We start from the raw sequence: 12,568 nt of genomic DNA, 5'->3' as shown, positions 1-12,568 counted from the left end.
CATGGCCAGACACACACACACACACACACACTCACACACAGAGCACTCACACACACTCACACCACACACCTGTGCATACATGATGAACAATACACAGTGATTAAGGAAGACATTGAACACGAACCTCTGGCTTCCATACACGTACCCACACAGCACTAGAAAAGGAGGAATCTTATCAAGGGAATGGCATGAGAGGTTGGCAAGATGGTTCACCCTCAGATGCTTATAACACAAGGCTGACCACCTGAGTGTCCTCAAAACCCAAGGTAGAAAGAGAACTGGTCACTGAAAGTTGTCCTCTGACCCCCCACACCCAAACTTGGTCATGTGTATCCAGCACTCACACACAGAATGATAAGATAGAATGATCCAACGAGGAAGTGGTGTGAGGGACGGAGAGAGGACTCTGAGTGAAATGTCTGCTGTGCAGTCACGAGGACCCAGGTGTGGATCTCCAATCCCTACATATAAGGCCGGAGTCTCAGCACATCTGTAACCTGTGCTGGGGTGCAGAGGAGGGGAGATCCAGAGGCTCAGGCCATCAGCCTAGCCAAAGCAGCAAGTTTCAGATTCAGGCTCAAAAAAGCAGGTGGAGCACAATCTATGAAGACATCCAATGTCAACCTCTGGTTCCCATATGTGCAAGCATGGCCAAGCACACCTGAACACACACATGTATGTTACATACATACCCACAAATAAAATGAAAAATAAAAGATGTGCTATGAAAATACTTTTCCAGAATTTAAAGTAAGGCAGAGAATGCGTAAGAGAAGTCAGCACCCAGGTACAGAGCCTGAAGCCTTAGCACTCCACAAACAGCAGAGAAAGTCTACAGTTTCCAGAAAGAGTAGCTGCTCGCTCAGGGTTAGTGTTCAGAAAGCTGTAAGAACGTTCCAAAGCAGGCTGGGGCAATGGCTCAGTGCTAAGAGTACTGGCTGTTCTTTGAGACAATCCGAGTTCAATTCCTAGCAACCACATGGCAGCTTACAGCTGCAATTCCAGTTTCAGGGGCTCAGACAGCTTCACACAGCCATATATGCAGGCAAAACACTGATGTACATGAAATAAAAAATAAATAAATTTGCCAGGTGGTAGTGGCTCAAGCTTTTAATCCCAGCACTTGGGAGGCAGAGGCAGGCCTGGTCTGCAGATCCTGTTCTATGACAGCCAAGGCTACACAGAAAAACCCTATCTCAACAAAACAAAACAAAACCTACCAACCAACCAAATAAAAAAAAACAAAAAAACCGAACAAAAGTAAGAAAACTCCAAAGCAACAAACTAGAAGCAAAAATATCTGATAATAGGGAGTGGAAAGATGGCACAGTGTTTAAGAGCTGCTCTTCCAGAGGACCTAAACTCAGTCCCCAGCACTACTTGCATTGGGCAGCTCACAACCAACCTCTAACTCCAACACCAGGAGATCTGATGTCCTCTTCTGACCTCCACAGGCACCTGCACACACATACATACACAAATAAAAATGTTAAAGCTGGGCAGTGGTGGTACATGCCTTAAATCCCAGTACTCCAGAGGCAGAGGAAGGACAATCTACAGAGCGAGTTCCAGGACATGGAGGGTTACACAGAAAAATCCTATCTCAGAAAAAAATAATATTTTAAAAAATATTAAAATAGCCCATTAGAGCAGGGCATGGTGACACACACTTTTAATTCCAACACTCATGGGGCAGAGGTAGGCAGACCTCTCTGACTTCAAGTTCCAGGCCAACTAGGGCTGCATAGTTGCCTCTCACAACCCTGACTCAAATAAGACTGGAAAGGGGACTCAGTAGCTGAGAGCATGTTAGAGAAATGACCTCTGACCCTTTGGACTATCAAAGACATGGCCTCTGATCCTCTGGCAGCCATTGTAGCATAGGCCATTTTTGGAAGATTCTGGCAGGGTTATTTTCTCATGTGACACCATGTGAGCTGCTTGTCATCTTCCACAGCTTGCTGTGTCCTCAGTCCTTTTCCCGCCATCCTCACCGCCCTCCTCAAGTCAGGCCTTATTTTCCTCTCCTTTCTTGACACTGTTTCTGTGGTTTTTGGTTTTGGGGGTTTTCTTGTTTTGCTTTTTTTTTTTTTCGAATATTCTTTTTTTTTTTTAAGATTTATTTATTTATTATATGTAAGTACACTGTAGCTGTCTTCAGACACACCAGAAGAGGGAGTCAGATCTCATTACAGATGGTTGTGAGCCACCATGTGGTTGCTGGGATTTGAACTCTGGACCTTCGGAAGAGCAGTCGGGTGCTCTTACCCACTGAGCCATCTCACCAGCCCTCGAATATTCTTTTAAGTGCTCTAATTTGAGTACTTTTCTGTCTTTTAATAAATCTGCCTTTTAATAAACTCAGAGCTCCGATAAAGTGCTGAAGCAGTGTGTGTGTTTTAGAGAATGGCAGGAATTGCACTGTACATAAAAGCTGGTACTTGTCACTTTCAGGCTTGCTTCTGTTACCATCTTTATACCTCATCTCTTCCACCACCACTGAGTGTATTAGGCTTTACGTGCCCAGGGAGGGTCTCTGGGATGAGCCTTGCCCGTCCGTCATCCCTGGGATGTCTTCCTTGTCACTGCCATGAGCAGGGGTAAGCTGTGGAAATGAAGACGGGGCTTTCGTAGCAGTGTCGCTCAATATTTGTCTTTGTGTTCTCCTTGGCCACAGATCGGGGACCACAAGTTCAGTGCTCATCGGATCGTCTTAGCGGCCTCCATCCCGTACTTCCACGCTATGTTTACGAACGACATGATGGAGTGCAAGCAGGATGAGATTGTAATGCAGGGAATGGACCCAAGGTACTGAGCCTGAACCCCTACCATTGTGCTTCCCATGGCCAGACACACACACACACACACACACACACATGCCCCCACTGCTGCCATTATGCTTCCTGTGGCCAGATCCCCACCCCCCACACCCTTATGCTTCCCGTGGCCAGATTCAGCCTGAGCCTTAGACCACATGAGGGGCTGGCTGCCTTAGAGCATAGCTGTGGTGGAACAGCTCCACAACTGTGGGGAATTAGCAGACGGTGAGCACCTCAGTCAGCGACCTGAGGTACTAAGGCAGGGTGACATGAAGGAGGTTTGCTGGCTTGACAGAGTCTTATTGTGTAGCCCAGACTAGCCTGGAACTCAACTAGAAATCCTCCTGGCTATATAGCCTGCTAGTGTTGGGATTATACATGTGTGCTGTCATACCTTCCTTGTGGGAGTTTCAATGGTGTTTTTTTGTTTTTTTGTTTTTTCGACACAGGGTTTCTTTCTCTGTGTAGCCCTGGCTGTCCTGGAACTCACTTTGTAGACCAGGCTGGCCTCAAACTCAGAAATCTGCCTGCCTCTGCCTCTGGAGTGCTGGGATTAAAGGTGTGCGCCACCACTGCCTGGCCAAGATATTTTTTAACTAGGGTTGTGTACCAGTGTAGTAAATATATTTATCACTGTCTCCATTTCTGGGCTTTTCCAGTGAACATTGTGATACATTTTTCTTCATCAGTCTAGAACTGTATTATCCATTAAGCCTTCTGTAGAAGGTTTTGTAATAGCCTTGTTATTGGCTGGCCTCAAGTGGCAGTCATCTCACCTCAGGCTTCCACGTGGGTTTGTAGGTAGGCACCACCACAGTGTGGCTACTGAGCACTTGAAACGTGACTCTGAGTCAGAAGGTCTAATTTTTAAATTTTATTTAACTTTAATTCATTTCAATTTAATCCTAAATAATGTATGTGGATAATAGCTTCTGTATTCTAAGGGACAGCATCTATCTAGAGTGTGACAGACTTAATAGTCATTTGCTGGATCAGAACATTGAAGGGAATGGATTGGCTTATCCTTCCAGTGTCAGACTGTGTCTGGAGGAGCTGTGTAAATGACCCGGGTACTCAAGTGCCTCACTGAACAGCGTCCATGTACACACCTCAGGACAGAAACAGTGATATGTAGCTGGGAGTAAAAGTAATGTGAGGAGAGCAAAGCAGGATGGGGCATATAGCTCAGTTGGTAGAGTGCTTGTCTAGCATACACAAAGCCAGGGGTTCGATCCCCAGCAAGGCATGAAAAGAGTATGGTGGCACACAGCTGTAATCCTAGCACTCAAGAGGTGGAGGCAGGAAGGTAAGGAGTTCAGAAGTCATCGTTGGCTACGTAGTGAGTTTAAGGCCAGCCCGTGCTACATACATGGCTCTTTTTTAAGAATCTGGAAGAAGATGGCTGTACTGGCTATTTTTGTGTCAACTTGACACAGCTGGAGTTATCACAGAGAAAGGAGCTTCAGTTGAGGAAATGCCTCCATGAGATCCAACTGTAAGGCATTTTCTCAATTAGTGATCAAGGGGGAAAGGCCCCTTGTGGGTGGGACCATCCCTGGGCTGGTAGTCTTGGGTTCTATAAGAGAGTAGGCTGAGCAAGCCAGGGGAGGCAAGCCAGTAAAGAACATCCCTCCATGGCCTCTGCATCAGCTCCTGCTTTCTGACCTGCTTGAGTTCCAGTCCTGACTTCCTTTGGTTATGAACAGCAGCATGGAAGTGTAAGCCGAATAAACCCTTTCCTCCCCAACTTGCTTCTTGGTCATGATGTTTTGTCCAGGAATAGAAACCCTGACTAAGACAATGGCACACACCTTTAATCCCAGCACTTGGGAGACAGAGGCAGGTGGATCTCTGTGAGTTTGAGGCCAGCCTGGTCTACATAGTGAGTTCCAGGATAGTCAAGGCTAAAAGAAGAGATCCTGTCTTAAAAACAAGCAGAACAAGAGGGGAGGAGGAAGAAGTGGGGGAGGAAGGAGAAGTAAAAGTAAAAGTTAGCAGAGAGTGAAGGGGTGGTCAGGAAGTGAGAAGTGAGCGCTCTGCAGGAACAGTCCTCCAGACAGAGAGAGCAGCCCGGGTGGAAGGTGACAGTGGCCTTAGAGTGCTGGAGACAGTGAGGTAGGCCAGAGAGATGGAGAGGCCAGAGCTACACGGCTGGACTTTCAATTTCATTCTCCATGGGAGCACATATAAGGTCAGAAACACAAAATGGAGTGTAAAAAATAATTTAATTAAAAAAAAAAATCTCCCTAAACATTTACTCCCAAACAACAATATATATATTTTTTTAATTTCCTAAACATTTACTCCCAAATTTAAAAATTTATAATGGCAATAATTTTTATTGTTTTTTTAAAAGATTTATTTATTTATTCTATGTATATGAGCACACTGTAGCTGTACAGATGGTTGTGAGCCTTCATGTGGTTGTTGGGACTTGAATTTAGGACCTCTGCTCACTCCAGTTAACTCCACTCGCTCAGTCCCTGCTCGCTCTGGCACAAAGATTTATTTATTATTATACATAAGTACACTGTAGCTGTCTTCAGATGCACCAGAAGAAGGCATCAGATCTCATTATGGGTGGTTGTGAGCCATCATGTGGTTGCTGGGATTTGAACTCAGAACCTTTGGAAGAGCAGTCAGTGCTCTTACCCCCTGAGCCATCTCTCCAGCCCCTATAATGCCAGTAATTTATAATGGCAATAATTATGGTGCCTGATAATAAAGACAGTAAATTTAGAACATATTTTAGTATCATTATACATCAATCACCCCAAAACAGTGACTGTGACGCTAGTGTAGCAGAACGAGAGAGATTAGTGAAACACTTGATGTTTTTGTCCACATAGATCACATGTACAGATGGACAGAGAAGCTAAACTAGAAAGACAGCTACCGTTAACTTTTTCAATAGAGAGATTGGAAATGATTGTTTCTTTATGAGGACTCTGAAGAAATATATGTGGACAGTTAGTTATTCAGTTGTTTGTTTTGAGACAGGTTCTCACTGTGTAAGCCAGACTGGCTTGCCTCTGACTCCTGAGAGCTGGGGTTAAAGGTGTGCACCACCACTCCTGACTAGGATGAATCTTTGACTGTAATGAAATAGTTATTCCATTTAAAATAGTCTCAATAAAGTAGATTTTGTTGTGTGTTTGAGATGTTGTCTTATGTAGCCTAGGCTGGACCTTGAACCTGAGATCCTCCTGCCTCAAACTCACAGGATGTGCTGCCGAATTCAACTCAGCTAAACAGATTTCCAGAAAGGATTTGTTTGTTTATTTGTGTATGTGTGTGACTGTGTGAGTGTATGCACACATGTGGGTGTGCAAGTGAGTGTGCCTACGACAGACACCCAGGGATGTCAGAATAGGGTATCAGATTCCTACGAGCCAAGACTGCAGGCATTTGTAGGACACTCCTTGCAAGCTACATGGGTCCTCATGATTGTACAGTAAGCACTTGAACTAGAGTCATTTCTCTGGCCTCCAAAGGAATTTTTGAACATGGCTCATGTATTCTTCAGGTAGTTTCTTAATGTTCTACAGCTGTGAAGAGACACCATGGCTACAACAACTCTTATACAAGAAAACATTTAACTGAGGCTTATTCCATACAGTATCAATGGTTTAGTCCATTATCATCATGACAGGAACATGCAGGCAGCAGGAAGAGAGAGACACTGGGACTGGCTTGAGTGTTTGAAACCCCAAAGCCCATCGATATTGACACACTTACTCCAACAAGGCCACACCTCCTAATCCCTCTCAAGTAGTGCCACTCCCTGATGACCAAGCACTCAAATAGATGAGCCTTTGGGGCCATTCTTATTCAAACCACTGTAGATTGTCATGTCAGTTCAGTTAGAATGGAGTGACCGGTGGGCCAAGACTCATCTCTGAAGAGCTTCTCGTGCTTCTCTTCCTTCTAGTGCCCTGGAGGCTCTCATCAACTTCGCTTATAATGGCAACCTTGCTATCGACCAGCAGAATGTGCAGTCCCTGCTGATGGGGGCAAGCTTCCTGCAGCTGCAGAGCATCAAAGATGCTTGCTGCACGTTCCTCCGAGAAAGGTGAGCGAAGCAGGTGGTGGGGGCCGTGCTCTGTCCTGAAACCCCTGCCACCTTGCTGAGTTAATGGTGTGTCTGCAGTGTTTTGAACAATGAGCTGGGAGTTACTCTGTAAAGATGGTATTTCTTGGGATCCAAGAAATACCAGGACCCAACTGTTTGGCCATTTACATACAATGTTGTGCATGGCATAGATTTGTGACCATCCCTTTTCAATCTGACCAGCAGTTCATTTAGCTAATTTATCCCCCCCCCCTTTTTTTCTTAGTTTTAAATTTTTTTTTGAGAATTTCTAATGTGTTCTGTATTTACATCATTTCCATCCCTCTCCTCTGTACTCCCCAGCTCCCTCTTAAATAATGACTTCTTTTTCTTTTATCATTGTGTGTGTGTGTGTGCGCGTGTGTGCACATTTAAATACAGTCTGTTGTATCCATTTAGCATTGCTCATAACTTAGCTAATTTCTCACCAAACATTGATTTATTTGGCACTGTTTGCTTTTTTTATTTATTTGTTTATTTATTTGAACTGTTCCATAGCCATCTCCATGTTTGTTTAGATCCTTAACCCACATGAGTCCCTTGACCTTTTTATACCGCAGCTCATTCAGAGCCCACCTTTATGTCTGTCCACTGGAGGCAGTCATTGTGAGGTCGTTTAGGGTGATGACCACGGATTATACTCCTACTGTTTCTGCTTCCTGGCAAGGGGTTTCCTGGGTTCTTCTGTGATCTTTTAGCTGATCAGATAAGCTCTTCCTTCCCTTCAGGGGACAGTGCTCTATCATAAGCTAAAGGCCATTTAATCACCAGAGATTTGGAGGTGAACGTTAGGCTGGGCCATACACAGGCATGGAAGAAGCAGAAGAGCTCCCGTGTGCATTTGATGTTCTTCCAAGCCCAGCCTCCATGCTTAGCCTGATGATCAGTGTGCCTTCCACCTGAGCCCTGTGATCAAGAACATCATCCTCTCAGAGCTGACCTCCCCTTCCCACCCCACTCCACCAGTCCTGCCCACTGAGAGTGTGTGTGACCCCTGGAGGGTGTCCACATCCTACCTATTTGATGCCCGTGGGCATCACTGAGCACTGTCATGTGCACACCGACACACAACTGTGGCAGTGATGCCTCAAATGAAGAGGTACACCTCAGCTAGCTGCAGGGCAAATAGTTTCACCTTGAGGCCATGTGTTGCAGGTGGAAACATTGCAGCTCCAGGACCAGCCTTGTCCCTGCCTTAGGACACTCTCTGGAGCAGGCTGGAGGGATACAAGCACATGCGCATGTGCTGGAGCATGTGCTCGAGCACACACACACACACACCCACACTCGAGCACACGGATAATGGCTTGCAGATGCAATGGGTGCTGCCAGTTGCCGTTCTTTACACTTTCATCAGAGGACAACAGTGCCACCTAGGGGCTTTTGAGGTTATCGCTGCAACACCAGACTTGTTATCTATCTGTCATGAGGCATTTTCTCTTCTAGATGCTGAGCCGCTGGACAAGGTGGCACACATCTTTAGTCCCAGCATCCAGGAGCAGGTGGGGCTGGATGAGGCCAACTTGGTCTACATATCACCTTTAGGTATATATGTAGTAGACTCTGAGGGATCCAATTCCCCAGTTTTCCTGTTTCCCTCCAGGCTACATAGACTCTCACTCAAACAACAACAAAGCCCATCAGTTCCTTTTCTGTTTTAGATAGGTCTGCAATAGCGCATCATGATACCCTCACAGTCTCCTTATGTGCAAAACTGAGCTGTCAGTGAAGCGGACAGCTGTGGAAGGAGCTAGTGAAAGACACAGGTCTCTGCTTCCTTCTTGCCTCTATCCTGAGTGGGTGTCTCGCCTGTGAGGCCACTCTGCCATTCCCATCTGCGGCCTCGCAGGTTGCCTTCCCGTGCTCCTTCCTGTGCGGTGGAGTAGCACAGCTCACTCAGGAAGGCATGACCGGTGCTCCATGTTAGATCAGGCTGACCAAAGTACATGCAGCGGTCCTAACCTTTGGAGAGAGTGGGGAGGGGAGCAGAAGGTGAGAGCTCACCCTTGCCCCATCTGTGGGCTCCCCTTCAGCTCCCGGTGTGTGTGGTTGGGTGGATGGGGCCCGAGTGAGGCACCCGCTGTGGGAGCCCAGCTATCCTTATGGCCTTATACCAGCTTAACGTCTCTTAAACGACACTTCTCCTCAGCTCAGCCCCCTGCTCCTCGCTGTCTAGTCTCCGCTGCTCCCCGGGGATTTTGTTTCCTTGGCCTCGTAGAACCCACTGAGGAGCCAGATGTTGTCACTTGTGTCTGCCATCGAAGCTCTCGTGAGGCTGAAGCAAAAGCATGCCTCAAGTTTGAGGCCACTTCTTAGACTACATAGAGAGTTCCAGGGCAGCCAAGACTCTAGAGGGAAACAGGAAAGCTGGGGAATTGGATCCCTCAGAGTCTACTCTGTCACAAAGACTGCAGAATCCTGCTGGGTTTGTTTGAGAGTAAGAAAGCAAATATAATAGGAACTTAAATAACATCCAGCTTCATAGCAGGCACTGTGCTGAGGGTTTTGCCTACATTCATTTTGTTTGCTCCTTGCATGTGTGTGTGTGTCTGTGTGTTTCATGTCCATGCATGCATGTGTGTGTTTACATGAGTACACACGTGCTATGTTGTACATCTGGAGATCAGAGGACAGCCACTGTGTGGGTCCCAGGGATTGAGCTGAGGTTCTTGTCAGGCTTTGCAACAGGCTCCTTCATCTACTATCTCACTGGTCTGAAAATGCTACTTTTAAATTTTACTTTTAATTTTATCTTTTGGTGTGTGCTTGTTGATGTTACTTATTTATTTGGAGAGGGGCATGCATGCCACACAAATGAATGGAGGTCAGAGAACAGCTTTCAGGGGTGTATGGAATCTCATTTCATCTTGTTAAGGCAGAGTCCCTCTTGTTTCTGCTGCTGCTAAGAACTGAGTCTAGAACCCACTACAAAGCCCCATGTAGTGGTACACATTGGACATCCCAGCATGCCCACTGTGGGACTGGAGGCAGAGAAGAGAGACTTGAAGGACATGGGCCAGCTTGCATGGAGTTCTGCTGTTGTTCCTAGGGTTTTGAACTCTTAGATCATGGAGCCTCCCTCTGCCTAAAAAAATGTGTAATGGTCCCTGAATAAAGGTGACTCTTCCATGCCTTTGGTGCCTTCCTGGTGCCTAAGAGGTGGACTTGTGCCCTGGATACTCAGAAAGTGCAGCATCTGGCTTGGTGACAAGGCTTCCCAGTGTGTGCTTGCTGTCTTCTCATGTGACAGTTAGGTCATAGGACTTCCTGATAGTCCATTCTACTTTAACATAGCAAGGTCATGCATGCCCCAGGAAGCAAAGACTTGAGGCTAGCCCATCTAAGTTGATACCTTCAGAAGATGGGTCATGGAGAATGGTACCTCACACCATAGGGAGTTTCTAACAACGCTGGGAACAAAATTTAGCTTTTGTCCCATGGCTGTACTCAAAACCATTTCGAAAATGACTGAAGATAGCACTATTCCTTCCTTTGATCCTTCTCTTTTCATCTCATGCCAAAGGCTTCACCCCAAAAATTGCCTGGGTGTGCGCCAGTTTGCGGAGACAATGATGTGTGCTGTGCTGTACGATGCAGCCAACAGCTTCATCCACCAGCACTTTGTAGAGGTGTCTCTGTCCGAAGAGTTCCTGGCCCTGCCTTTGGAAGACGTGCTTGAGCTGGTGTCCCGGGATGAGCTGAATGTGAAGTCAGAGGAGCAGGTCGGTGAGCACAGCCACAGTCTGCACAGGCAGAGCATACACTCCTTCCTCCCTTCCTCCTGTCCATCCTTCCTCCTGCCCATCCTTCCTCCTGTCCATCCTTCCTCCTGCCCATCCTTCCTCCTGCCCATCCTTCCTCCTGCCCATCCTTCCTCCTGCCCATCCTTCCTCCTGTCCATCCTTCCTCCTGCCCATCCTTCCTCCTGCCCATCCTTCCTCCTGCCCATCCTTCCTTCTATCCATTCTTCCTTTCATCCATCCTTCCATCCATCCTTCCTTCTGCTCATCCTTCCTTCCACCCATCCTTCCTCCTGTCCATCCTTCCTCCTGTCCATCCTTCCTCCTGTCCATCCTTCCTCCTGTCCATCCTTCCATCCATCTTTCCTCCTGTCCATCCTTCCTTCTATCATTCCTTCCTCCTGTCCATCCTTACTTCCACCCTTTTTAAAAACAAACTATGAATATACAATTTTTTATATATTTTTGGGTTTTGTTATATGTATTTTCCTAAAATCTTTCTTATATTATAGTATCTAAATGGTAGTATATTTATCAGCTACATTTCCCTTATTTTTAGAGCTTGGGTTAATTCCTTTTTTTTTTTTTTAATTTAATGTATGAATGTTCTGCCTGCTTGCATGCCTACCTGCCAAAAGAAAGCATCAGGTCCCATTATAGATAGGTGTGAATGGCCATGTGGTTACTGGGAATTGAACTCAGAACCTCTGGAAGAACAGCCAGTACTCCTAACCACTGAGTGATCTCTCTCCAGCCCTCCAATATTTATTATTAAAAAAATAATTGGGCTGGAGAGATGGCTCAGCAATTAAGAGCACTGACTGCTCTCCCAGAGGTCCTGAGTTCAGTTCCCAGCAACCACATGGTGGCTCACAACCATCTGTAATGGGATCTGATGCCCTCTTCTGGTCTATCCAAAGGTAACTAACGACAGTGTACTCACATACATGAAATAAATAAATCTTTTTTTTTTTTTTAATTAACCTGGAAATCAAGCACTTGAATTTAGAGGAAGTAGTGTTGTTTTTGTTAAGGCAAGAGAAATTATCCACCGTTGACTTGTTGATGGACTTTCTAGGAGAGGGAGAATGGATGATACTAGAGGAATGGGGAAACCGTGGCTGCGTGGTGTTCTGAAGTGAGAAGGATCAGTCTAAGGCAGCAGAGATTGGCAGTATCAGACAGGAGCAAAAAGCCATCTGCATCCCTAGCAGCCCAAGGGAGAGCCCGTGTGCACACAGGGAGATGCTAGGAGACATCTGTTATTGACATTTTTCTCTGGTTTGTTTCTGTCTTCTCAGCTGAGAGGGAGCCTGAGGGGAGAATATTAGAAATCTTGGGGAATGAAATATATGAGATGGACAGATGAGCCTGGGAGATTGAGAAGGGCAGAGAGATGGAGAGGGGCAGGGAGATGGAGAAGGGCGGGGAGATGGAGAGGGGCGGGGAGATGGGACTGATGATTCGGCTTAAACTTAAAGTGCTCAGCTCTGTGGGTCTTCTCTGTCAATGTCACATATTGGTGCAGGTATTGAATAAAAGGCACACTGAATTTGAAGAGCTGGACTTTAAAGGATGGAGAGATAGTCCAGTGGTTAAGTGTATCTACTGTTCTTTCAGGGGACCCATATTTGGTTTCCTCATGTTGCAGGGCTTAAAACCACCTATAGCTCCAGGGGATCAGTCACCCTATCTGTCCTATGAGCACCCTACACACATGTGACACACACTCTCACACACACACACACTCACATGTGACATATACACACATTAATTTTTTATTTTGTTTTTTTTGTTTTTGTTTTTGGTTTTTCGAGACAGGGTTTCTCTGTGTAGCCCTGGCTGTCCTGGAACTCACTTTGTAGACCAGGCTGGCCTCGAACTCAGAAATCCGCCTA

The 12,568-nt window shown here is 46.1% G+C and overlaps 1 protein-coding gene across 2 annotated transcripts in view; it reads left to right on the top strand.

Annotated features, from left to right (window-relative positions):
• The window catches only part of Klhl18 (kelch like family member 18), a 50,574-nt gene that overhangs the window by 20,908 nt on the left and 17,098 nt on the right, over window positions 1–12,568 (top strand). For both annotated transcript variants that reach the window (XM_021171800.2, XM_021171799.2), the window contains exons 2-4: window positions 2,678–2,808; window positions 6,751–6,891; window positions 10,454–10,652. In XM_021171800.2, the coding sequence (XP_021027459.1) occupies window positions 2,678–2,808; window positions 6,751–6,891; window positions 10,454–10,652 (471 nt within the window). The remainder of the gene's footprint in view (window positions 1–2,677; window positions 2,809–6,750; window positions 6,892–10,453; window positions 10,653–12,568) is intronic.

Source organism: Mus caroli, chromosome 9 (assembly GCF_900094665.2).
Source record: "Mus caroli chromosome 9, CAROLI_EIJ_v1.1, whole genome shotgun sequence".
Taxonomy (NCBI): domain Eukaryota; kingdom Metazoa; phylum Chordata; class Mammalia; order Rodentia; family Muridae; genus Mus; species Mus caroli.
This window is presented reverse-complemented; position numbering and strand designations above follow the sequence as displayed.